Source organism: Drosophila guanche, unplaced genomic scaffold (assembly GCF_900245975.1).
Source record: "Drosophila guanche unplaced genomic scaffold, DGUA_6, whole genome shotgun sequence".
Lineage (NCBI taxonomy): Eukaryota > Metazoa > Arthropoda > Insecta > Diptera > Drosophilidae > Drosophila > Drosophila guanche.
Window position 1 is genome coordinate 540,574 of NW_022995753.1, and position 24,868 is coordinate 565,441.

General features: G+C 45.3%; 5 protein-coding genes across 10 annotated transcripts; 2 read left to right on the plus strand and 3 right to left on the minus strand.

Annotated features, from left to right (window-relative positions):
- Positions 1–277: 277 nt before the first annotated feature.
- Positions 278–2,666, minus strand: LOC117588622. Of its 6 annotated transcripts, none has more exons than XM_034280036.1 (7): positions 2,387–2,666; positions 2,004–2,203; positions 1,820–1,837; positions 1,362–1,662; positions 1,009–1,240; positions 757–912; positions 278–721 (listed from the first exon to the last, which is right to left on the minus strand). In XM_034280036.1, exons 1-6 carry the CDS (start codon positions 2,574–2,576, stop codon positions 795–797), a joined length of 1,059 nt encoding a protein of 352 aa, XP_034135927.1. In that variant the 5' UTR covers positions 2,577–2,666; the 3' UTR covers positions 278–721; positions 757–794. The 6 variants fall into 6 exon arrangements, with proteins under 6 accessions (XP_034135927.1, XP_034135931.1, XP_034135929.1 ...); XM_034280040.1 differs by having other exon boundaries at positions 1,419–1,662; positions 2,387–2,665; XM_034280038.1 differs by having other exon boundaries at positions 1,383–1,662; positions 2,387–2,665.
- Positions 2,667–7,236: 4,570 nt separating this feature from the next.
- Positions 7,237–15,500, minus strand: LOC117588621 (transmembrane protein 132E). The gene is made up of 13 exons (XM_034280035.1): positions 14,560–15,500; positions 14,129–14,451; positions 12,928–14,058; positions 12,661–12,866; positions 12,426–12,597; positions 11,961–12,361; positions 11,529–11,893; positions 11,017–11,457; positions 10,810–10,945; positions 10,594–10,750; positions 10,089–10,533; positions 9,734–10,011; positions 7,237–9,674 (listed from the first exon to the last, which is right to left on the minus strand). The coding sequence occupies exons 1-13, from the start codon at positions 14,600–14,602 to the stop codon at positions 9,660–9,662; spliced, it is 4,113 nt and encodes a 1,370-aa protein (XP_034135926.1). The 5' UTR covers positions 14,603–15,500; the 3' UTR covers positions 7,237–9,659.
- Positions 15,501–16,456: 956 nt separating this feature from the next.
- Positions 16,457–18,699, plus strand: LOC117588401 (myosin regulatory light chain sqh). The gene is made up of 3 exons (XM_034279656.1): positions 16,457–16,589; positions 17,593–18,072; positions 18,132–18,699. The coding sequence occupies exons 2-3, from the start codon at positions 17,653–17,655 to the stop codon at positions 18,234–18,236; spliced, it is 525 nt and encodes a 174-aa protein (XP_034135547.1). The 5' UTR covers positions 16,457–16,589; positions 17,593–17,652; the 3' UTR covers positions 18,237–18,699.
- A 690-nt stretch (positions 18,700–19,389) lies between these two features.
- On the minus strand, positions 19,390–21,796 carry LOC117588400 (UDP-xylose and UDP-N-acetylglucosamine transporter). The gene is made up of 3 exons (XM_034279655.1): positions 21,526–21,796; positions 21,303–21,412; positions 19,390–20,589 (listed from the first exon to the last, which is right to left on the minus strand). The coding sequence occupies exon 3, from the start codon at positions 20,581–20,583 to the stop codon at positions 19,531–19,533; it is 1,053 nt and encodes a 350-aa protein (XP_034135546.1). The 5' UTR covers positions 20,584–20,589; positions 21,303–21,412; positions 21,526–21,796; the 3' UTR covers positions 19,390–19,530.
- A 499-nt stretch (positions 21,797–22,295) lies between these two features.
- On the plus strand, positions 22,296–24,180 carry LOC117588558 (vanin-like protein 2). Its single transcript, XM_034279943.1, has 2 exons — positions 22,296–22,445; positions 22,503–24,180. The coding sequence occupies exons 1-2, from the start codon at positions 22,377–22,379 to the stop codon at positions 24,135–24,137; spliced, it is 1,704 nt and encodes a 567-aa protein (XP_034135834.1). The 5' UTR covers positions 22,296–22,376; the 3' UTR covers positions 24,138–24,180.
- Positions 24,181–24,868: the final 688 nt, after the last annotated feature.

A 24,868-nucleotide genomic window follows, 5' to 3' on the forward strand; every position in this document is an offset into this window, starting at 1 on the left:
GATCTCAGTCTGAACCAGCCTTTATTTTCCATTGTCGTTTGCTATGGTTAGATCTTCAGCGGTTGATAGCCACAACTACGCTTAGCCATGACTGCCATGGTCTGTGAGACAGGATGCGACAGAAGATGATAGCCAGCACACCCACCTAAAATGCAAATATTTTACATACTCACGCACGTAAATATGTACATATTTATGTATACGTATGCGAATGGTTCATTGAGTTTTGTTTCATTTCCGTTTGCCATTCAAAAGTGTTTTTCTTAATTCGTTTTTATTATGTTTTTTCTTTTTCTTTGTTAGACAATCAAACAAATTAGACGCTATGCCATATACGGGCCTTTAATAATAAAACTAAGCAAAAAAAACAAAACAAAAAAAAAATGTATAAGACAGAGACAGAGAGAGAGAGAATAGAAATGGAAAGAAGATGAAAAATGGTAGCCAAAAGAGGAATTATTATGTCTAGAACGGAAACGTACGTTGGGGCATACGACATAGGGCATAGGCAATCCATACACTGAACATTTATATATTTAATTAAATATATTATGTATATAGTTTATGGTTTATGGTATATAGAGAGCATGGGTAAAGGGTAAACATTAAAGTTAAAATTGAAGGTGAAGAACTGAAAGCATAATGAAACCGCATCGAAATCTTTTTGTCGTCAAATTGGTGGGGGGGAGCCCGAGTACTCTGCTTATCTAGCCGGAACATGTCGTCGTCGTCGTCGTTGTTGTTGTTGTTGTTGTTGTGTTGTGTGTATTGGCATCGCTGGGGATCGTATCGATTCATGACCTCGGTGGCTTAATTAGCTTACTGGTGGGTGGAGGCAATTTGCAGAAGCCAGCCGCATCAAATACGGGCAAAAGTTCGCGCACACGCCCCGGTATCGAGCCATCGAGCATTCTTATAACAAAAAGGAAATAAAAAATGCAAACAGATACAGGCACAGATGAAGGGACTTTCTAGGCGGATCCCTGTTGGAGGGGGGATGAGACCTACCTCCGCTTGTAGTCAATCCTGGCGCCCTTCAGTGAGATATTGGCCTCAGTGGGAAAGAACGTGGCGTCGTAAAAGTTGAGGCCATTCTGCAGCAGAACATTGTATTCGTCCATCGAGGCCAGTGTGATGCGGATAACAGCCGGGGGTAGCTCTCGGCGTTCCGGTCGCTCGGCCTTATCGATGGCATCACCCACAACGGAGCCGCTCAAGCTGCCAAGAATCTTCGAGCCGCCTGCAGAAAGGATTCGAATTTCGAGCATCGATTAGGTATGGCAAAATGGCGCATGGAGGATGTGCAAAGGGATTCGAATTTTACAATTGTTTTTTTTTGTTTTTGTTTTTGTTTTGGTTACCAATTTTGGAGAGTACATTACTTCGGAGGGCAGCAGCTCTGCGTAGTGTCTGCTCACCTTCCGCACTCTTCTCGGCACTGGCAGCTGCGGCGGCAGCGGCAGCGGCGGCGGAGGAGGCATTGGCGTTGACATTGCTGCTGCTGCTGCTGCTCGATGGGCTCGAGTAGATGTGCAAGCGCACCACCTCGACCACCGAATCGAACTTGTACATGGCATGACGTACATCCTCAACGGGCAAATCCTCTGGCACATCCAGCACATAGAGCGTAAAGGTCTTGCGCGGCCGACATGGTATGGCAATCTAAATGAGAATGAAATCGGCTTCAGGCTTACATTACATTATTCAAACGCATTTATTCACACAAAGATGGGGGCTGTGTTGTGTCGGATTGGGGGAAAACATTAATTTCGTTTAATTTTCTGTTTGTTTTGCTTTCCGAACCCATCGAAATACTCACGCTGCGCGAAAACGATTGCTGCAAAAATGTTGGAAATGGAAAATTTGCATTTTTCACTTGTCTGATGGAGAGATGAAGTTGGGTGGATGTGAGGGAGGGAGTATCTTTTTGCTGGGGGGTAGGGATAATGAATATGAACAGAATTCAAATGGGTGCCATGGTTGGGTGCATTGGGGTGGCTCACCTTGCGATAGAAACGCGCTCCGGTGACCTTGTGGAAGCCCTTCTTGAACACCGCCTGGTAGTCATCTGGATGTGAGAATTTAAACAAAATTCCTGTAGCGGTTTTCGTCAGGCTGAAGCATCCCTTGAAGCTCATCTTCTCACAGATGAGCGCCGCCCGTTCCATGGATAGTTCATAGGAGGGTGTCAGTAGAAAGGCGCCTGTAAGTACGATCGATGAGTTCGTTTCGTTGTTAGTCGGGTTACATGCGCATCATGGATTGCATTAGAATGTTGTTCGTCACTTCAAGAACAGATGAAACATGCAGGACACCAAAGCACAACAAACAAAACGCAAACAAAAAGAAGAAATATATCCAATTGGGGGGTTATGGGGTAATCCACCTTTGGTTAGAAAATTATCTGGCGATGAGACCTCCGAGTCGGAATCATCATCCCGCTTGTCGGCCCATTTGGGCTCCGAGGAGAGCTTGTGGGCAGCCACCTTGGTCACAATGCCCGTAGGACGCTGCCTCGGGTACTCATTCTTATCGCACTCCAAGTCCGATGTGTTTCCAATGTTCCCAAAAGACATATTGAAGATCGACTGCGATTACGATTGCGATTGCGATTGCGATTACGATTACGATAGCGACACAGGGCGATCGGCGACAGGCAATAATTTGGAGGCAACTGAAATTTTGAAGCGTTTCCCAAGCGCTTTTATATGCTTCGATGGGAACGACGCCGGATCTTGACTCGCATCGCATCTTTGGCTTCTAGGTTTGGGCTTTGATCAGTCAGCGAAATGAAAGTCCCACACACACACACACACTTGTGTCAGTGTTGGGGTTATGCGATCACATCGGATGTCTCGTCTCTCAAATTGGAAGTTGGTCTTACAATTAGATGAACGACAGAACGACAGAACACATTATTGTCTGTTATTGATCCTCTCCATGTGTCTCTCTCTCTCTCTATTGGCGGGAGGTGTGGGCGTACGTTGCGATGCGTTGAGTTTCGCATTTGGCTTTGGGTTTTGGGTTTGGGTACGCTTCACTACGGATCGAAACAAAATGGATCGGATCTGGCCCAACGACTTGCAGGTTGACGCCATCGTCAAGATCACACACAGCGCGGCGCCAACTGTTGCGTAAAATTCAAGAACACGGCTGTCACTACGGCCCCCACCACCCCACAGCCCACCTAAAATGGTGCCAACTTATATAACAATTGAAGCGGTGAGCAAATAAATATGTTCTGCTCGATCACATGGCAGCAAAAGGAGCCCAAACAGTCCCTTTGGCTGTCTGTCCAACGATTTTGAGTGGAATTATTCAAAGTATTTGTGGGAAATTGAAGAGCCAATCGATATGCATAGGCCTATTCCTTATTCCTCAGATGTATGGCTTATGCATACTTTTTTTTTTGGGTATTTTGCAACAAACAACTGTTGCAATTTTGCTCAAAATATTGCCACATTGGCGCACAGTTTTTTAATAATGATAAAAACCAATATTAATCAGCGACCGAGGTGCGCTGTCGCATGTACACCATATTCTATATGGACTCCCATAGAAAAACACTTTCGAAAAGTTATTCGCTTTAGTTTTATGTCATTTCATAATATGTGGTTTATTAATAAATTATTTTATTTAAATTAATTTTTGTCAGTTTGTTTTTTTGTTTTGTTTTTGTTTTGTCATTTTGAATATTTATAATATTTTTTCGCATTTGTTTCGTTTGCATTTGCTTTTGCCTCTTCCTTCGTTTCGTTTTGTTCGAACAAAATAATTTCCATCCATCGCTTAATAATATTATAGTAGTACTCATAATAATAATCATCTACTAAAGTGTTTTACATGGCAACCGTAAGTTTTCGTTTTCATTTTCATATTCATTGCTTCAATTTTCATTTCATTTGATTTCGGTTCCGTTGCATTTCTTTTCGGTTTTTCCTTTTTTACTCTTGTTTCCGATATCCGTTTCTGTTGCAGCTTTCCATTGTTGGGGAAGAGAGGGTAAAATAAGGTACAAATCGATCGGAAGGATCGGCATTAGCCAATGAGTTATAATGATGGAACGGAAAAGCAAGCAAAGATTTTTCATTTGTTCCGATTTCAGCTCGTACTTGGGTGGAGGGAATGGGAAAGGGAATGGATGCTTACCCTTTCCCTTTTCCATTTGCAAAACCTTTTACAATTGTTATCGTTTATATATAGATTTATATGTATGTATATATAATCTTTATATGCTGTTTATATATGGTATATGGTGTGTGTATATACTATATATTGGTAATATAAGCATTTTGCGAAGATCACTCTTTGTATGTGTGTGTGTGTGTGTGTGTGTGTGTGTGGCTGTGTGTGTGTGAGGGCAGGAAATTCATTTTCTATGTTAATTATTTTTTGAATGGAGAGTTTGATCTGAAAGTTTTCCTTTTGTTTTGCTTGCTTCAAAGGAGTAAAAATGAATGGAAACGGAAATCATATATCACTAGCTCTTAAAAGACATGCGCCTGCTGCCAATAACAACAATAAGTAATCGAGTAATCGAGTTAATCTGTACCATTTATCGTTCATCATTTATCGTTTATCATTTATCGTTTTCTGGGGTAAGCACACATTTACATACTTACATACATACACATACACAACAACTACGTTAATAACCGATAGAAATGTTAACAATTATGCGGCGGATCGATATCGATATACGATAAATGTGTATATCGATACACTATACTAGATATACGTGTGTGCAACCACACTCTTTGGAAGGAGTGGGCCTTTTTAGGGCGGTGCAAATCAGCTTTGGGCAGGGCATTGGGCGTGGTGTGGTGTCGTGTGGTGGGGGATTGGCATTACATTGAAGCGGGGACGACGGTAATGTCTCTGGGGATCTTGTGGTTGGCCAGGCAGGTGGGACATTCATGGAACTTACATGGCAAAATATCATATAGTACATACATCCATATATTGTATATATTACTTGATTTGTTTAACTTGTTTATCCATTTCCAAATTGCTTTAATCGCATGTTTTAATCCGTGTTGGCAATGGTATAATTCGAAGCGAATTTATCTCTCGTACACACACACATACATATATACTTTACATACACATATGTCGCATGTCTGTATATAGTAGATCCTATATCATATATGCATATAGCCTAGATTTCTTGTTTGTTTAATTATAATTTTTCCCATTCTTTTTGCAAAAAGCAGCGTAAACAATTTTTCTGATTTTTTTCTCCTTCATCTTTTTTTTCCTTTTCTTTCTCTATATGTATATAGTATATGTATGTATATATGTTGTTGGTTTTTGTTCAATATTTATTTAATTAGTTTTAAATTTTGTATTTCTTTTGTTTGTTTTTTGCTTTTTGTTTGTTTTATAAATTTATTTTGCATTACACTTAGCCGGCGCCTGGATGCCATATAATGTATTATTAACTATATAATGTAATGATGTTGTCCACGATTAAGCAAACGAAAGAAAAAAAACAGCGAACAACAGAAGTTTCGATTCGTTTTGCAGAGTTGTAATTGTAACTGTAGTACATATATTTCTAATGTTTCTTCATGTTTTCAGTGTGCATTTGGATAATAAATACAAAATACAATACAGTCTAGGCTTTGCGGGAAGTTGGGGGTGTGGGGAAGGGTGTGGTTAAAAGCTGATTTGTGACTATATATATATATATATATATTTATAAAACTATCAGTGTGGGTGTGTGTGTTGTGTGAGTGTGTGTGGTGTGTGGTGTGTCTGGTGGTGTGACCAAAAACGAATTAAACGCCTTAAAAAATGACTAGAGAACAGCATCCATCCATCCATCCATCCATTCATCGTCTAACATCTGGTGTGTCTTACTAAACAATATAATAATAATCATAATATACTATAGATAGTTATCTTTTCTACTATATAAATGTACTGTCATCGTATTGGTACCATATGCTGTATATAGATACAAAAAAAATCAAATAAAAACGGTAGATACATATATTAAAAGTCTTTGCATTGGAATCATCAAACATATAGATACGATATACATAGATACGGTTATGGTTATACATAGATATAAACAGATTCGCAAAATAGCGAATCGAAGCCAAGCATTTGTCTAGATATAAATTTGTTGTCGTGTCGTGTCGTGTCGAGTTGTGTTGTGTTTCCTAGCCTCTCCTATCTCCTATCCTATCCTATCCCTACTCTCTCTCTCTCTCTCTCTCTATCTCTCTACTCTCTCTATTTCTATGGCTTTAATTTTGTGAAATTTTACTAGAGATGTGTGTTTGTTTGTGTTTGTGTACTAAGACTAACATTTTGGAGGGAGGTTCTTCTAACAAGCAGTTCTACTCGTAACTGGAGGCTTGTGCTAAGCTCGGGGCATGCCACAACTCTTCGATTGCATTCCCATTGATTGACTTCACTGTACATGTGTGTGTGTGTGTGTGTGTGTGTAATCTGTAACTGTATTCTGTGTATATACTATATATATATATCTGTATATATGGCACTGGTAAATGCTGGAAGCTTCAATATGCCTAAATCTCTCACGTTCACCCAATGATGGCAGTAGTGCAGCTCAACTGGGAGAGTGTCTGGGTAGTCTGGGTGTATTAGGAGCAGGACTAGGACTAGGACTAGGACCATGTGCAGGAACTGGAGCGATTCCAGTCATACAATTACATTTTGGGACAAAAAACAATTGAAACTAATTTCTATATGCTAATGATATTACAATTCAAAATCAATTCGGTTTTTATGTGTGTCGGGGGAGTTCATTTTCAGTCATTTCGATTGACAAAGAGCAACTGAGAATACATATTTTGGCTGATGCAGTGCGCTTTGATGCTAAAAGCGGAGAATCACTAGGATATATGGCATTATCGAACCACTTTGGATGGTTATCGATTATAGGAAAATGCTGCAACTGTTCTTTTATGGCAAACTTTTTTTATGGATCTTCTGCTGATTTTACAGAATAAATTCAAGATCGTTCAATTTCAACTTGCTGTCAAAACGCACTGCACATTGCCCAGTATTATCTGTACATTAAGTGCAATAATTGTCCAAATTGGTTATAAATAATTTGTGTGTGTGTGTGTGTGTGTGTGTGTTCGCGTGTGCTTTTGCATTACAACAAATCAGATAAATTGCTTAAATTTCATTTTGTTACACTTTTGCTTTCGCTTGTTTTACAATTGTTTGCTTTTGCTTTTGGTTTGGGTTTTCTTTTACCCATTTATCATTTTCATTTCATTTCAGCTTTGTTTTTTGTTTTTGTTTTTTGGACGGAACAATTTACAACATATGATTATGAAACAATGATGTGTGGTGTGTGTGTGAGTGTGTGTGTAGAACACAAGAACGTAATACTTAGATGGCCTCTAAACTATAAACTAAAGACGTGACACTGTGAACATGCATTTCATAAATATTTATGTATATATGTATACTCTATATAGAAATAGAAGTAGTTGTAGTACACATTAAAACAGATCTTACAAACGAAATTGAACAGACTTATAAAGCAGAAGACAATTGACAGACAGACAAAATAGAAAAAAAAAACTAGAGATACGAATACTAGAATATATTATGTCTATGATTTATGATTTGCTAATGGAATGAAGTAGCTCTTGCGTGTGCTATGATATATGCATGTATATCCGTATACATCTAGAAGTTAGTGGTGTAGAGGTCGGTCGTGAATAAACGAATAGATAGGATGCAGCTTTACACATAGATACAAAGATATACACGTATGCGTAGGTATTAAAGAGAGCTCGTGAATGAATATATATCTATATCTATATATATGCACATGTACTTTGTGTGTGTGTAATTTTGCTATTCAAAATATGGCTTAGGAAGGGGGTTCCTTCAGTTGTTTTGTTTGAATTTTGCACTTGATAATAAATACAATAATCGTAATCGTAATCGTAATCATAATAATGGCAATAATAATAGAATAATAATTATAATGATAATAATAAATATTTTCTCGTATGCTCTAAATATTGGTAAATTTGTTAGATAAAGCTTGGATCGCTCAGTAATATCATATAATATTTGGTTACATATTTCCCTCATCCATATGTTTTTTTATTTGTTACATTACGTTCCCTTCATTTCGTTTACTTTCTTCTCAATGCATTGAATCGATCAAATAAAGCTCATAAGCGTCTATATATCCATTTGTTTGTTGTTTGTGTGTGTTCATTTTTGTTTTGCAATTTTGATTTTAAGATTTATGATTGGTATTCTTTTTAACGTGATAAAGCAATGGGTTTTATGTTTTCCTAACACCGGAAACCGGAAACACGGCTAATGCTTGTCCAGTTTTTTGTATTGTAGCTTTTTCTTTAAGTTTGCTTTTAGTTGTTGTTGTGTGTGTGTGTGTGTGGTGTGTGTGTTTTTGTTAGTTAGCGCGCATTTTAATATAATCATAAATATATATTCATATATTTATCGTGTACATATATATTTATATATTATTCAGTTTTTAAGTTCTAGCGACTTTTGGGAGCGGTGCCCGGCACATTTTGTGGAAACTTCTCTTATTTGTTCTCTCTATCTCTCTCTCTCTCTCTGTCATTAAACTAGCTCTCTTTCCTTTTCTATCTTATGGCATACGCACTAAAGAGAGAGACTTTCTTTCATGTTGATTCGACGAGAGAAGTATTACAATTTGTAGGATATGCAATCGGTATGTATACAATGATCGGTGTACCGAGAGATCGTGTGATTTGTGAGTGTGGTGTGTTTGTGTGTGAAAACTAAAGCAGCGAATGGATATGGCAATTATCTAGATGCTGAAGCAGAGTGAAAAAATGGCATTTATGTTTTTGTTTTTGGATTAAGCTATGCTTTTGATGGCTGATCCTTAACTACATCGTGTGTATATATATACGTGGGGAGCGAGGTTGGGAGGTTGAGGGTTATGCTGCATCCATGAGTTATGTGCATGTACCATTTTGTGTGTGTGTGTGTGTGTCTCTATGTGTATTCCGATTGTGTCAAGCACGCGCTCCTCGAGATACATTTGGGATTCGTATCTCCCACATTAAATATACATATAGTATATAGCTATATATGCATTAAATATGAACTTAGCCTAGCAATAAATATGGGTTTGTTGTTTTTGTTGTGTTGCTTGCACTGCTCCTACTCCTCCTCCTCGTACTCCTCCTCCTATTCCGTTGCTTTCCATGCTGCTCCTTGATTCAAATTTCAGCATTTGCTTAAGCGCCATTTAGCCCTGGGTGTGGCGCGGGATTGTGTTGTTGCTCCATTAAGAAAAAGTTATTGCTAGAATTGCGTTCAGATGCCGTTTTTTTTGTGTGTTTCTGTGTGTTGGGTTTGCTTTGTCCCTAGAACTGCCTGCTCTCGATATTCAGTGCTCCATCGTAGGCATCGAAGGCTGTATTTGCCACAGCTTCAGCTTCAGCTTCAGCATCAACATTACCAACCTCGAACTTCAGTGACGATGATGATGATGAGATTGAGCTGGTTGCTGTTGTTGTTGTTGTTGCGGCTACCAGCTCATCGAGCATTTGCATCTGTTTGCGCGTAGGCGTTGTCATGGGCGTGGCCACATTCTGATATTGCTGATGGAACGTTGACAATATTTCGCGAATTTTAGCAATGATCTCTTGCACTCAGGCATTTGATTCCTGCCAAAAAAAAGGAAATATGGATTGGAAAATATCTTCTTTGGCGGCTGTTTACTCACCTTTAAATTATCAAAGTAATGCATGATCTGTTCGTAATCCATATCGAGATCATCCAAACCTAGACGCTCACCGGGTGTCTCGGTATCATCGACGGTGGCGGAGAACATCGGATTACCCACAACGGTGGCACGCTTAACGCGCGATGATTTTGTTGTGGGCACCGGCACGGGCACATGACTGTTGGCACTGCCACTGGCAGTCGATGGCAGCCGCATTATCTCATCGCTGCCATTCGAATTGGCCGCATCCCCAGTGCTGCTCACCATGCTATGGTTCTCTGTGGAAATAAAAAATGTACTTAGCATTAGCAAAGGGGTTTGGCAGTCTTCTCGCTTCTCGCTGTCATATTTTTACCCTTGGCTTTTTGTATGGCTGTGGACATGGCTGCTGCTGCTTTGGTTACTCTCTTTGGTGTCAGCGAATCGAATTGAAATGCATTCTTCTGATGTGGATTTGTGTACTCCACCAGCTTCTCTGCGTTGTGCAGCTCTTGCTGGTGCTGCTGCAGTTGCTGCTGCTGCTGTTGCTTGATTTTATTGTGTGCCGCCTTGATGATGGCACCAGCTGGCTCCTGGCTAAAATTGTGGCCATGGCTATGGCTATGACTGCGCTGATGTTGCGGACGTTCCAGTGGCTGTTGTTTCGGCTGTTGTTGCTGCTGTTGCTGATTTGTGTTGTTATTATCGCTATTGCTGCTGCTGCTGCTGTTGTTATTGTTGTTATTATTGTTGATGAGAATGTTGTTGCTCTGCAAGTGCTCCCGTTTATAGAGCTGACTATGACGCTTATTGGCCACCTCCTTGGGTTAACACAAATTGAATGTAAAAGCTGTAATTTATTGAAATATATTTCGTGTTACCTTTACTGGAACTGGAGTTGAAGCTGCAGCAACTGCTGCTGCTGCTGGCTGTACAATCGGCAGACACGCTCTCGCACCCACATTCCTATGCGGCGGCACTGGCGGCTTATAGTCCAGGGCTACTCCAGGCAATTCCTTACGCTCATTGGCCAGATAGCTACAAGAGAAAAGGGGAAATATAATTAATTATCTGTGACAGAGATTTGAAAAACTCACTGATCTGCATGCTGTTTATTCAAATTCGAAGCTGGCACAATGTGCGTTTGCAGCTTGGGCTGCTGATCAAAGGAGCTGACGCGACGTCCATTATCGTAGTTGATGATCGGATTGCTGGTAATGCGCATGCGGGAATCTACAAAGAAGAGAAACAGAGCCACCATTAGCTATGCACTCCCCATGTGGGCTCACAAATTTGCTTCTTACCTCGTGCATTCAAATGTGTGTTGGTTTCGGCCACCACCGACTGCCTATCGATGGTGGAGCGTCCCAGCCAGACCCAGTCATGGGCATTTGTGGTGGACTCCTTGAGGCGTACATCCCGAAAACCACCGCCAGACATGCCACCAGCTCCCCCATTGCCCTTGCCCACCGACAGTGGATCCAGACCGGACTCAATTAATGCGGGTCGAAATTTGGAGGCATACACCACGCACGAGATTACAAACACAATGATGGCAAAGCAGAAGGCGGTCAGCAGGACATACATGCCCAGCTCCATGGAGGACATGGGGCCAGTGCCGCCGATGCCACCTTTGCCATTAAAATGATTCTTATGCGATGCCTGAATGCTGCTGCTGCCGCGATGTTGTCGTGCCTGTACCGTGGGCTCATACTGCTGGCTAGAGTCACGTAAAGGTATTCCAACTGCAGAAGAAAAAGAACAATTAAAATTTAAGAACATTTTCACAGGGATTCTCTGGTAGGGGGAGTCGTACCAATAATGTCCGCCAGATCGCCAGCGGTTTGGCGGAAACTCTTGCGCTCGCCACGGCCTACAGTGCCATCGTTTTGTATGGCCTCCTGTTTGCTGACAATGTCCACATTGTTAAAGTCCACTTCGATGGAGGCCAAAGCACTGGCCAGCGGTGCCACATTCGATTTGTTCTGTTTGCCGGTGCCCAGCGTGCTCCTGCGCGTGCGGCACTCCTCGGAGAGCAGCAGTGTGACGCGCAGCAGATTGCCATTGCCCTCGCCCACAGCAATCACACGCGGATGATGGGAGGCCAGCATGGGAGCAAAGGCCACCACCTCAGTATCAAGACTCTCCACCAGCAGGAAGTAGTCCTCCACAGCAATGTCCCTGTAGAGACAAGACACAAGAGATAAGTTGGATCCTCAATTGGAGTTTAAATTCCCCTCCCACTTACCTCAGAGGCGTCTTGGAGCCATCATTGAACTCCAGATCGATGTCGAGCAGCCCCTCCTGATACTGTGCCGTCAGTTTGTGGGTCACAGAGGTCTCTGCCAGGTAGCCATTCTCAATGGTATTGTCCGGCGTGATCGTTAGTTGCAGTCCCGAAATCACGCGCACAATCAGCTTTGAGAGATTCACCTTGTCGCTGCCCACACGAATCTCCTTGGTGCCAATTACGCGGCCAGTGATGGGCGATAGAACCTGCACATCGGTGCGACCCATGGACTTGCCCTGCAGTATGCGACCCTTGAGCGAGGCAATCTTGGGATCAGCCACGCGCAGCAGCGGCTGCACAAGGTCCGTGACCCGTAGACCTGTTCGCCTGGAGATGAAGTAGCTGGTGCGTCCCGAGTTCTGTGTGCAGCGAAGGAGAGGCAGTTATAAAACAGAAGCAAAGGATATGGTACGAAGCACTCACCTGATCGACGGCCAAGAACTTGGCATAGACCTCCACGGGACTCTGCTGATAGCGTGCACGACAGATGGTCTTGTCCGCTCCCAGATTGTTGTAATAATTGCTGCCATGCTGCCCCTGGCTTTGGCCCCACACATACGAGCGCTTCTTGCGGCGACGCGATTGTTTGTTGTGTCTTTAGGAGAGAGAAAGGAGAAGGATTAGCCCAAGCAGCAGCATAATTAGCAGTAAAACTCACAGATAATGATTATCATCCGTCACTTTCCAGCCCTTGATCTGCGATAAGCGATAGTCGGCTATATAGACCTCCAGCGGGAATTCGGGCATCCAAACAATGAACTTTGCAATGCCCACATAGGTGCCATATTTGACAATAACCGAGGCATTGGAGGAGCCGCGCTGCTCCGAGCCATCCACATAGACCGAACTGCAGGAGGAGGAAACCTAAAGAGGAGCAGAAATTGCATTTATGAATCAATCAAGAGAGTTGTACCGGAGATCGCACCTTAATCACACTTTCGTCCTCCGCATGACAGGAACTCTGGAGCGTCACATCGGCCACCTTGCCCGCTTGGGAGACAATGAAAACCTTCATGGCCTGTGCCACTTGGCGGCCGGTCAGAACGGCCGTGTTCATCACCTCCCAGATCTTGGCCATTGGCAGCACCGCCTGAATGTCATCCTTGTTGATCTCCAGCTTGGCAATCAGCCGCTTCTTTGTGTCATCTGTGGCAATCAGTTCGCTGGAGTCCTTGTCCTTGGGCGTGTCATAGACATGGGTGACAGACCACACGATCTTGCCGCCATCCACAATGTCGTTGGTGTCCTCGGCCACCTCCAGAAGCCAGGAGAAGACCTCGAACGATTCGTTGGTCAGATTTCCAGCCATGGCCGATTCCATGCTGGATTCCTGCTCCTTGCGGAACGCTGTGACCCGTGCGGTGGTGTGTTTGGGATTTTCCTTCTCAATCGATACGCTCCACTGATCGGTGGAGGCGGTGGCGCCCATGATCCGCAGTCCAGCCTTGACACGCGCACGCACGGTGAAGGCGGCCACCCGCTGATCCACATACTGGTGCAGAAAGACGGGGACATGGAGCTTGGACATGGGATAGAGCGGATGCTGGGGCAGCAGGAAAGTGACCGAATCGTCGGCGCGCAGCTCCTTGAACGGCGTCTTGGCGGGCATCAGGGGCACCTGTGCGAATGTGGTCAGTGGCTGGATCTGGACCTTTGGTTCGCACTGCTCCGGGTTGCGCAGCGGTGGCTCAAAGACGCTGTACGAGACCTGCGCATAGCGTTGCGGCACCTTGGGCGGCAGTGCTGGGGCGTTGTCCTTGCGCTGTGGCGCCGGAATCGCTGGCCACCAGCTGAGGGGCACCACCACCTCGGCCACACACACCCCATCCTCGCCATCGGGCATGCAGCGACCCTTCAGCGGCTGCTCCGCGCCCATGGCCACATGCAGCAGAACGCACACCTTCTGACGCTGCAGATGACCGCCGGGATCGGCGCCAGCATGGAAGAGGACACGCAGCACGGGCGAATCCTGCGACACGCTCGCCCTAACCAAATGTGCCGAGATATCCAGATGCATATTCGGCTGCTGCAGCTCCAGCAGCGTGGCGGTGGAGTTCTGCAATCGTTGGAGTAGTTAGATGATGCACTGCATCTGGGCATCCCCTTTCCCACTGGCCTTTACTTACGTTCATGTAGTCTCCTCCTCCCTGGTTGTTGTTGCCATTCTGATTGTTGTTGTTGTCCATTGTGTCCGGCACAATGTAGCGAGCCGGCACTGTCTGCTTGGTGGAGAATGGACCATAGCTGGCGCGTATGGACACCGGCTGTGTGGTCTCCACCACCGTGAAGCGATCCAGCGAGAGCACCGAATCGTAGGAGGAGCGCGCCTTCAATGGCGGCGATGACGATGTCTGCTGTATGTTGGCTATTTCCGGCGTCACAGGTGGTTGGCGGGCATGCTTCAGGAAGAATCCACTGTCCGGTGCCTCAAAATGCACCTCCACGGAGTCTAAAGGGGAGGGAGGGGGTGGCAGGTGTTTGATTATAGAGAAACGCGACAGCAGGGTAGTGGGTGGCGAGTGGAATGTAGGGGGTGGGGATTTCGCTTTAAACTTACATGCAATGGACACCAGCATCGTTATCACCAGGCAGAACTTCATGATGATGATGGAATGAGGCAGAAGGCGGCCTCTTATTTCAATTTACAATTTTCAGCTTTCAATATCCAATTGATTTTCCCCCGTCACCGATAGATACCGTTACTTGCAATGTGAGTACTGTTATTTTTGTTTAGTATACACCCGGTCGATCGGACGGTACTCGAAATGTTTAGGGATATATTTTATTTGATTTTTCTACCACGCCACAGCCCCTACGGCCATTCACGATTGTTTTTTTTGTTGTTCGTTTTTTTGTATTACCGTTACAAGTGTTGATTGGTGGAGAAAAAAATGTTTCGTTTCTTTTATTTCTTTTTGGTATATTCTACTCCCGGACAAAGGGGGGATGGGAGGGTGCTGTTCTTGCCAATTATCGAACACTTTTCGTTGTTGTCCCTACTACCACTATTCGGCCGTTGTTTTGTCCTTTTTCGCTCTGCCAGCAATGAAATCTACAGCACATCCTTTATTGATTCTTTCAGTGTGCTACACACACACACACGCAGATGCCCGCACTGCCATAGTAGCCTGGCTGGGTCGCTCTCACACACACACGCACCAACACACCCACTGACTACACACCTACACTCAAGAACTCTCACGCACTCACGCACACCACTTCACACAGTTACTCTGTAGTATAGACACATCTTCATAGCACGGAAATCTTTGGTTTCCTTCTTGTGGAGCTGCATAGGAGCACAAAGTGTGTGTGTGTTGGCCTTCGCAGGCGCCTATGCACTTTTGGGGATCGTTTACGCGTCGATATGCATGCAGTCACTGGCTTTAGCACTGTTCAATTAACGCTTTCATACATGGTTTTTCTTAGTTGGGTTTTATTTTTTAACACAAATATCGAACATTTCCAAACACCAGTGTGACCGCGGAAATATCGATCAAATACACCGTCAGACCCTCAAAAATATACCAAAGTATACCTTCTTATTTTTCAAAATATACCGTAAAGATACCGTAGTCTTAAATCATATTCCTCGATGTTGATGTTTTATTTGATATTACTAGCTAGTGAGGAGTTTCAGCGCTTTAACTACAATTTTATCTGATTAATTAATCAATTCTCCACAAGATTGGCTAGTTTTCACGACATCCTTTTGTTGGAGTGCTTACAAATTAAGACAAAGTTAAAAAAGTTTAACCAACAAAAATGGCATAAAACGTAACGTTAGTGGGAAAGGATTGCTACGTCTTGACAATTTGTTGCTTGTCCACCGATAGGTCTAGTTTAGTATGGGGATTTGTGTACCCAAGCTACTCTCAAAAATTAATAATGACTTTATCCTTGGCTTGTTATTGCATTGATTAGATGGAGCCTGAGATTTCCAACATTACCTTAAGTCTAGGATATCTTCACATTAGGGTTACTAAATGTTGCTTATTTCCCACCAAATGTTGGGGAACAGTGCTGTTCACTTTTCGCAGCATGCTGCTGGCCCATACAAATTATGTTGCCAACAGTAAAATAGTGGGGATGTAATTATGTTTTGCAGTGTGCTTGTGGTGGGAAAATGGTGCAGCGTAGAGGTGGTGAAACGATGATGTGAACATCGATGTTTTCTTTGAAAACAGGATTCGAATGCCATTGCAGATGGTCATAATATTGGAATATTGCTTGTTAATTGCTTAAATAGGTGTTTATATTTTGGAATTAAAAAGGAAAGAGAAAACTCTTTATTTCCAGTTACAAACTCTACCCGCCAAAGTCGGGCATTTAAAATGGCATTTTAGTGGTATTTCTGTGGGAGTTTTAGTATTTCTGCAAAAACATCGTTAAAAACGCGCTTATCGCAGCAAAGTATCGAGTTAGTGCATCGATGGTATCATAGACTTCATATATCGTATATGTGGCATCCCCAATACATTTGTCATCTTTCCAAGTCCGCGCGAACAAAAAACACAGCGAAAAAGTGCAGCTTAAAGCCGAGTTGTACAAAAAATTTAAAAGTATTAACCAAACAGGATAGCAGCTGTGAGTATTGACCAGAAATAAAGACAATCAACCACGAAACGACAGCCACACAAAGGGCGCTGCATTCCAACCGAAAAGGGCGTGTGTATGAGTCAGAGTCAACAGAGGGCCGTGTCTGAAAACAAAACAATAATTTTTCATGCCTTCCTCCTCGCATATGCATGTGTGTATTTGTGTGGATTTACATGGAAAATGGATAAATCAGCATTTGCTGATCAGATGGTGCTGTCTACCATTTTAAGCAAATGCTCAAGTGGCCCCAAAAAACGCCAACAAGTCGGCCCCAAGGGGCAGCAGGCGGCAGACCCAGATATTGGTGACGGGCCTCAGCTGCTCTCTGTCTGTTTTTATGCCTTTTTTTAGGCATTTAATTGAACTATGAATGCAGGCTGTGTAAGTGCGAGCAGGGTGTATGTGTGTGTGTGTGAGAATGTTTTCATTGAGGCAAATTTGTTGCTGCTGCTTGGAAATACACTCGCATAAAAGATTCTGTTAGTAGCGCACATCCAACAGCAACACCACTTTCTGTTGACAAATGATTTTCCATTTAAAACTCAACCCGCATTTAGAGTCGAGCAAATAAATTAAATCATTCAATCGACATATTGAGCGATCGCTTCGAAAGAGTATCAAAAGCTTCGCCTCCCGAAGCTCTTTTTCTCTCTCTCTCGCTGTAAACCGCAGTTCAATAGCATTGATAAACGCTCACATCACACACGCACACACAAAGCCAAAGAGACTGCGGTGGTGCTATCTCGCTCTTTTACGTTGACGTTGCCAGTTTTTGCCATTTGCGCGAGTGACTCAGAGATAGCAGTGAAGCGAATGCATACGAGTGTGTGTGTGTTTGAGTGAGTGTTGACACAGTTTGGGGGAGCACGACGACGAAAAATCAGCTTCATTGGAATTTGTCGGCCTGCAATATGTCTATATATAGCCATAAAACACGCACACACACATTATTTGGACTCCACATTAATGGATTCTCCTCTGACTCGGTTAGGTCTGCGCCACACCACACATCTCCGCATCACACAGAGAGAGATCCACTCCAGCAACAACGATGTCATCACGCAAAACCGCCGGTCGCCGTGCCACCACCAAGAAGCGCGCCCAGCGCGCCACCTCCAATGTCTTCGCGATGTTCGATCAGGCCCAGATCGCCGAATTCAAGGAGGCCTTCAACATGATCGACCAGAATCGCGATGGTTTCGTCGAGAAGGAGGATCTGCACGATATGCTCGCCTCGCTGGGCAAGAACCCCACCGATGACTACTTGGATGGCATGATGAACGAGGCACCCGGTCCAATCAACTTCACCATGTTCCTCACGCTGTTCGGTGAACGGCTGCAGGGCACCGATCCCGAGGATGTGATCAAGAATGCCTTTGGCTGCTTCGACGAGGAGAATATGGGTGTTCTGCCCGAGGATCGTCTGCGTGAGCTGCTCACCACAATGGGCGATCGTTTCACAGACGAAGATGTACGTGCAGCCTCCTCCATTCCATATGCAATCCGTTTAAACTCTCAATTCTTTCACAGGTGGATGAGATGTATCGGGAGGCGCCGATCAAGAATGGGTTGTTCGACTATCTCGAGTTCACGCGCATTCTCAAGCACGGTGCCAAGGACAAGGATGAGCAGTAAATCCAGATGCGCCACCAGCCAAGCGGCGTGCACCCAAGCTGCCTCTCCAATCCAATCCACTCCACTCCACTCCTATCCTGTCCACTCCACTCCACTCCATTACAGCATGGAGCCTGTCCAAAACTATCCAAAATCCCATCAAGAGTTTCGTTTTACATTTTAAATACTTCATTATTTTTTTTTTGTTCTCTAGCTCTTTCTGTTCTACAATTCCTGTACTTAACTGTGCATTTAAATTAAAAAAAAAAAACAACAACAAAATGAAAAACTAGAGAAAATCCAGCAAATGTTATGTACGATATTTTAGTGTGTGCGAAGATGAAAACGAAGAGCCTGAGATAACATCCAACGCCGTTTTCCCCCAAGTTTTCATAAGTATTAACTCATTGAATATACATAAATATACATACATATAACCTATATACAAATACATACGTGTGTACAAGAATGTGTGGCAATAAAACAGACATTTGTTTTCCTAACGTACTCGCACGCACTTGTATCCAACCACCCAGAGACAGACAAGACCAGACCACACGCCCACGATCAAAATCATTCAGTGCCGCCAGTCCAAACCACTTCAGGCACTTGTTCAAACAGAAGCCCAACATTGTGTTTCACTCATTTGCTAGTTGATAAAAAATCTAGCAACTGTTTTGTGCCAGCCAGATACTGCAGCAAGCAACGGTAACGGTAACGATTATGAATCTATTCCAGAGTGGATATCGTTTTGAAGACCCCAGATACAAGTCTTGGAATGGCGAGAACTTGTGGAACTACAGACGGTATTGGTTAGCGGGCTGTAAAAGCTTGAACCAAAGGGAATATAAATTAAAATTGGTGGCCTGGAAACTATCGACTCTTTTGCAGCATTCGCTTGTGCGTCTCTAGCATCAGCAATGCGAGCACTTTGGCATCAAGCATGAAGTGATTTAATAGAATCCTCCTGGAAGTGCTCTCCTTAGCATTCTCAACTTCTCGTTTACATATTTTTGAAAAGTGTATTTTGAAAAAAATATTCGGCTGTTTAAAATGACATTCACAGGCGAGCAGAGCAACATTAGTTCTGTCTGTCATTGTGTGACAACGTGGGTGTAGGGGCGGGGAAATATACATACAAAATACATCAAGAGGCAACTATTAGCTAAGCGTATTCAGAGATAGTAAAATATGTTTGTGTATTCTATGTACAATCAATGCATTAGATTTATAACTAAACAAATATCTAGTAATGGCCTCTGCAGCAGCATCCAAAGTTTACGATCGGGCGGGGGGTAGTGCGTTTGTTTATGGCTTAGTCCACCTTCTTTGGCTTGGGTGCGATGTCGAAGCGACGCTTTGACCTCGCCTGATACGCATCCTTCAGCTGGTTAATCACATTCGCGAATAGTATGGTGCCGAAGAAGACCAGAATGGTGCCGATCCAGTGGTTGGCCGTGAACGGATTCCGGAAGTACAGAATGGAGAAGAGAAGGGAGACAAATTTGCGCAGAGTCACCACCAGGGTGACGGTGAGCGAGGCACACTCGGTGGTCAGCACGTAGACGGCACTGATGCAGACATACTGCGTCACAACATTGCAGAGCAGGTAGAAGAGCATCAGCGGGAATTTCCAGTCGAGGCCCAGGGCGCTCAGGACGGGGACAGCCACCGCCTCTGAGGCGACGGCAATGTTCAGGTGCTGCACAATGTTGCCGGCCATGAAGAGGAATCCGGGCAGGGGCAGCATGTGGGTGAAGAAGAGCGCCTCGCTGGGATGCTTGCCGTAGCGCTTGTAGATAACCTCCTGGTAGATGCCCATGTAGGCGGTCACGAGCAGGGCGATCGTCAGCAGGGCAATGCCCACCGACCACCAGAAGAAGTCCGAGTACGATGTGTCCACCCGCAGCGTGTGGTGTGTGTTGTCCTTCACATCGCCGCTGGACACCAAAGTGCAGAGCACAATGCCCGCCGTGATCATGGCCACGGAGCTGTACTGGCGCAGGTTGTAGCGCTTCTTCAGCAGTATGATGCCCATGATCATGTTGGCCATCAGCGAACCACTGCGGAAGATCATGTGCAGCGGCATCGGTATGTTGAAGTTGAAGGCGTAGTTGTTGGCCACGTTCGCCCCGAAGAACAGCAGCACCAGGATCACATAATCCTTGAGGGCGATCTTCGGCTTCACCGTGAAGAATTTCGATGTGAATATCAGTCCCTCCAGCGCAATAAAAAGAAACTGCGAGAACGTAATGAGGTTGCCTGCGCCCGGATCAATCTGGATGATCAGCTCCAGGAAGACCACATTGCTGCAGCATCCAATAAACACGAAGAGCATGCCCAGCAGGGCTTTCATATTGAAGGCCATGTCGCTCTGCAATAGACAAAGGGAGACAGTTAGCTAACGGTTAACACAAGCAAAGCTGCTTTCAGATACTCTCTCTCTCTCTCTCTCTCCCTCAATGTGCTTGCAAGGGCGAGTGGGAGTTATATAGTGTGTGTGTGTGTGTGGGGGTTGTGGTTAACAGTTAGTTGAGAATAACAGGATTAGCCAGCGCCTGTTCCTCTCTCACTCACTATATTCCACTCTACCACAATCTAAATCAATGTTCGTTTATGCGTGAAAACATCGCGAGTGTGATCACATCGCGAAATCTGCTTGCCAACGATTTGAGTTGATTTAATAATCAAACAGCTTTTAAGTATTTATCTGATTGGAATTACTGCAAATGGGGAGCTTTGTCGTAAAGCTCATCACCATGGGAACAATACATTAATAATTCCCAATTCAAATTACTAACCTTTACAGCTCACCGTGCTAATTGGATTTGATCGATTAAGAGGTAAATTAACAGTCGCCACTTCAGACTAAGCTGATAATTGAGAGAGATAGGGAGAGACGGAGCGGAGTGGAGAGGCGTCCCCGAAGGTGTAGCCTTCAATCGGTGCGCTCTCAGCGTTAGTCGGCAGATTTGGTGAGCGTCGGCGGCAGCGGGCGGCGGGCTACGATTGTCACGTTGCCCGATAAAGCTATCGCGCTCTCGGCTTGCCTCAGGCTTTGGATGATTAAATTGAAGACAAACTTACGTATTTCACTGTATGGATGCCGTAGGAAATGCCAGTTAGTCCGGTTGCTACACGTTCGGGTAAGATTTTTTGGTCGAGGTGCCCGTCGTTATGCTCTGCTCCGTTCCGTTCTGAGTGTAGGAATTTCAAGATTGATTATATCAGTTGGGGGATATGTAAATATATTACAACATGCAAACAAGCACTCTCCGACACGCACACACAAACAAGCATGCAATATTACCTGGCTATAACAACAATTGTTTCGCTCGCACTCTCGCGCCACACACAGGGAAAAAAAAACAAAAAAAAAAGTGTTCTTGGAACTGGCGCGCGACCTTCACAATGCTGCTGCTGCTGGCTATGGCTGCTGCTGCTTGCGACTGCTGGCAGGGCACATTTGAACTAATAAGTTATAGCTTACAGACGGGGTAAGGGGAGCCTTTAATAGCAGCCCCCAACAATAAGTATCGAAATCTGCTTGATTTTTCTTGCTTGTTTTTGTTTCAAGAACAAAACAGCTGAACGTTTGTCGAGTGTGACCACGCCGCGAAAACGCGAAGTGAGCGAAAAGCTGCAAGCAAAGCTTTAAGCTGTGCTTTTTGCGACTAACGATAAGTTATCGATCGCTTGGCCGTGGCGCGCGCTAGCAATTCAAATGTCGGCATGGAAGCTTTCTGCTTCTTGTGGTTTTTATTTAAAATGAATCAAAAACATGTAAAAAAGATCAACTAATGATGGTTTTATTGTGCAGCTTAGCCCAAAGGATAAATATATTTTTCAAGTTTATGGCAATGTATGGTATTTATGTGCATGGATCGTATAACGTTAACGATGCTCTCGCAGAGATAACTGTGTGGGCCATTTGGAGATACTTATCAGCTGTCAAAGACGCAATTGTTGCCCTAATTTAAGAGTACGATTATCATCTGTTGTGGGGTGCCATTAAACGAAACGTTATCGAGGGTTTTTGGATGGCCATACACTTGGCAGAGACAATCCCAACCTCAACCCCAACCCCAACCGACAGAGTAGTCTTCTTGGCCAGCAAAGATTTGTGTGGATTGTCAGAAAGGTCTTGGCACTGGTCCGAAGATGAAGTTCAACATGACACTGCGGCATTTGTGGATTCTCTTGGCTGTTTGCGTGACAGGCAGCCAACAGGTAAGAATCCTTCAAGATTCCTTCAAGATGTCTGTTTCAATTGTTGCAATTTTGAAGCTCTCCCTGCCCGATGATCCCACCTACTATGCTGGCATTGTGGAGCACAGTGTCGCCGAGGGCACACCCAGGGAGCAGACCAGCTTCATGTCGAATGCCTTCCGCACCATTATCGAGTCGACGGATGCCCGGGATCTCGACATAATTGTCTTTCCAGAGCACATCCTAAACAGCCGCGAGACGGCGACCTTTGTGCCGCATGCCGCACAGAACGTGACGCCCTGCTATGCCACGGACTATGAGATCTTCCTGGTGGAATTGTCCTGCGCGGCACGCTCTCGCGGCGTCTACGTGGTGCTGAATGTCGTCGAGAAGGAAGTCTGCGCGAATGGAGCGGGAGCGGCAACGCTGGATCCGTGTCCCCCTGCCACCGGTGTGCGGTACTTCAACACCAATGTGGTGCTGGACAGGCGGGGCCGTGTGGTCTCGCGCTACCGCAAGACGCATCTCTGGCGCCAGGAGTACTACAGCACCTCGGTGCTGGTGGAGCCCGATGTGTCCACCTTTGAGACGGACTTTGGTGTCATCTTCGGGCACTTTATCTGCTTCGATATGCTGTTCTACGATCCGGCCATGCGGCTCGTGCACGAGCGCAACATCACGGACATCATTTATCCCACGTATTGGTTCTCGGAGCTGCCCTTCCTCAGTGCCGTTCAGCTGCAGGAGGGCTGGGCCTTCGGCAACGATGTCAACCTGCTGGCCGCCGATGCCAGCCATCCGTCCGGCCGCACCACCGGCTCTGGAATCTATGCTGGCCGTGCCGGACGCCTCACCGCCACCATCAACGAGATGCCCGTGCGGCTGCTGCTCAAGGCCCAGGTGCCGAAGCGGCGGCCGGGCCTGCCAGCCTACCAGCTGCCCGCGCAGGTGGATCCCATCTTCCAGCCGCTGCTGGAGACGCCGCGCTACACCAAGGTGGCCACCTACCGCGACTACAACGTCGACATCTTCAACAGCACTCTGCTTGAGGCGGACTTTGTGGACATTTCGCAGCGCATCTGCCACGGCTCCACCTTCTGCTGCGACTTCCAGGTGCAGCGGCAGGCATTTGCGGGCGATGCTTCTGAGCTGCAGGCCTACCGCTATCGCCTCGGCGTCTACTGGGGCAACGAGACGACGCTGATCCGTGTGGATCGCAGCGAGCAGGCCATCTGTGCGCTCTTCGCCTGCCTCGACGAGGACATCCGGAGCTGCGGCTACGTCTTTCCCGACGGCGTTCGTGTGGGCAACACACATCACTTTACCAGCATTCGGATCTCTGGCACCTTTCCCGCTGCACCTCGCGGACGTCGCCTCATTATGCCCAGCACCCTGGATGGCCTCTTCATGCCTGTGTCGGTGGCCCACTACAACTGGATGGAGACACCCGCCGCTGCCGCCCATCCCGCGCAGGCGGTTCGTGTGGATCTGGAGCTGATCCGACCGCGCAACGATCTGCTCACGTTTGCCATTTGGTCCAACTACTACACCGAGCTGCCGTCTACCCACAATTTGAATCACCTGCAGCCGAATGGTAGCACCTCATCCTCTGACGTTGCTCCAACTGCCGCTACTGTTGGTGGCTCTGGAACGGCTGTGGCCTCCACTTTGTCTCTGGTGTGGTTGTGCCTGCTCTTTGCAGCTCTGTTCTAGCTTCATGTTTTACGAGCAAAGGTTTATCTCCCTTTTGTTGTTGATGTTTCAATTAAAGACAAAATGTAAGACAAAGGCTTCTCAGAATGTTTGTTTTGCACTTTCTGTTCCACAGATTTAGAGCCATTTGTGAGGCTGCAGGGACGCTGTTCTAACTAGGAACAAATATGGCAATAGCGACTCCGTTTCTTTAATGACAATCAAGTATAAGTATAGGGAAATGATCTACTTATTCAGGCCTTCAGCCCAATTGTGTCATATATATAGATACTCGTACTTTCTTTTCCTCTCACTGGCATTCATGCGTGCCTCTTCGTCTAAATGTTGTGCACACGAGCACACGAATTCCCATGGCGTAGAGTTTCAAGCGAAAGTCTGTTTTGCAGCTATTATAAGTGCATCTAGAATCTCCTTCCTGTTTCGCTTGTCAGTCCAAATGCTGATCTCCCACGCTCCCACTGCCACTCCTTGAGCTTCGCGACTCTCCACTGCTCCACGTGCGGCATTGGGGCAGGCTGGCAGGCTGGCTCTGGTTATTTTTGAATGAATCGACAGTTACGACATGTTACCAAATAATTCACGGCCAGCGTGTAGAGTTCGTTCCAGCGCCTGCGCCGTACGGCAGAGGCATTGTTTGCACTTCCAACAGGTAGCGACGCCGACGTCGACGTTGGCGCTGCTGCCCCATGCAAGAGCAGAGAGCCACGAGGCAAGGACAGCATCAGTGGCTG

Coding starts and splice junctions, on each gene's coding strand:
- LOC117588622 (XM_034280036.1), bottom strand. CDS start 2,576: ATGTCTTTTGGGAACATTGGAAACACATCGGACTTGGAGTGCGATAAG. Junction 2,204..2,386: donor AGATAATTTTCTAACCAAAG/GTGGATTACCCC, acceptor TCGTACTTACAG/GCGCCTTTCTACTGACACCC. Junction 1,241..1,361: donor TAATGTACTCTCCAAAATTG/GTAACCAAAACA, acceptor TCCTTTCTGCAG/GCGGCTCGAAGATTCTTGGC.
- LOC117588401 (XM_034279656.1), top strand. CDS start 17,653: ATGTCATCACGCAAAACCGCCGGTCGCCGTGCCACCACCAAGAAGCGC. Junction 18,073..18,131: donor ATCGTTTCACAGACGAAGAT/GTACGTGCAGCC, acceptor ATTCTTTCACAG/GTGGATGAGATGTATCGGGA.
- LOC117588558 (XM_034279943.1), top strand. CDS start 22,377: ATGAAGTTCAACATGACACTGCGGCATTTGTGGATTCTCTTGGCTGTT. Junction 22,446..22,502: donor GCGTGACAGGCAGCCAACAG/GTAAGAATCCTT, acceptor GCAATTTTGAAG/CTCTCCCTGCCCGATGATCC.
- LOC117588621 (XM_034280035.1), bottom strand. CDS start 14,602: ATGAAGTTCTGCCTGGTGATAACGATGCTGGTGTCCATTGCAT. Junction 12,362..12,425: donor AGTTCTTGGCCGTCGATCAG/GTGAGTGCTTCG, acceptor CGCTGCACACAG/AACTCGGGACGCACCAGCTA. Junction 10,534..10,593: donor CAACTCCAGTTCCAGTAAAG/GTAACACGAAAT, acceptor TGTTAACCCAAG/GAGGTGGCCAATAAGCGTCA.
- LOC117588400 (XM_034279655.1), bottom strand. CDS start 20,583: ATGGCCTTCAATATGAAAGCCCTGCTGGGCATGCTCTTCGTGTTTATT.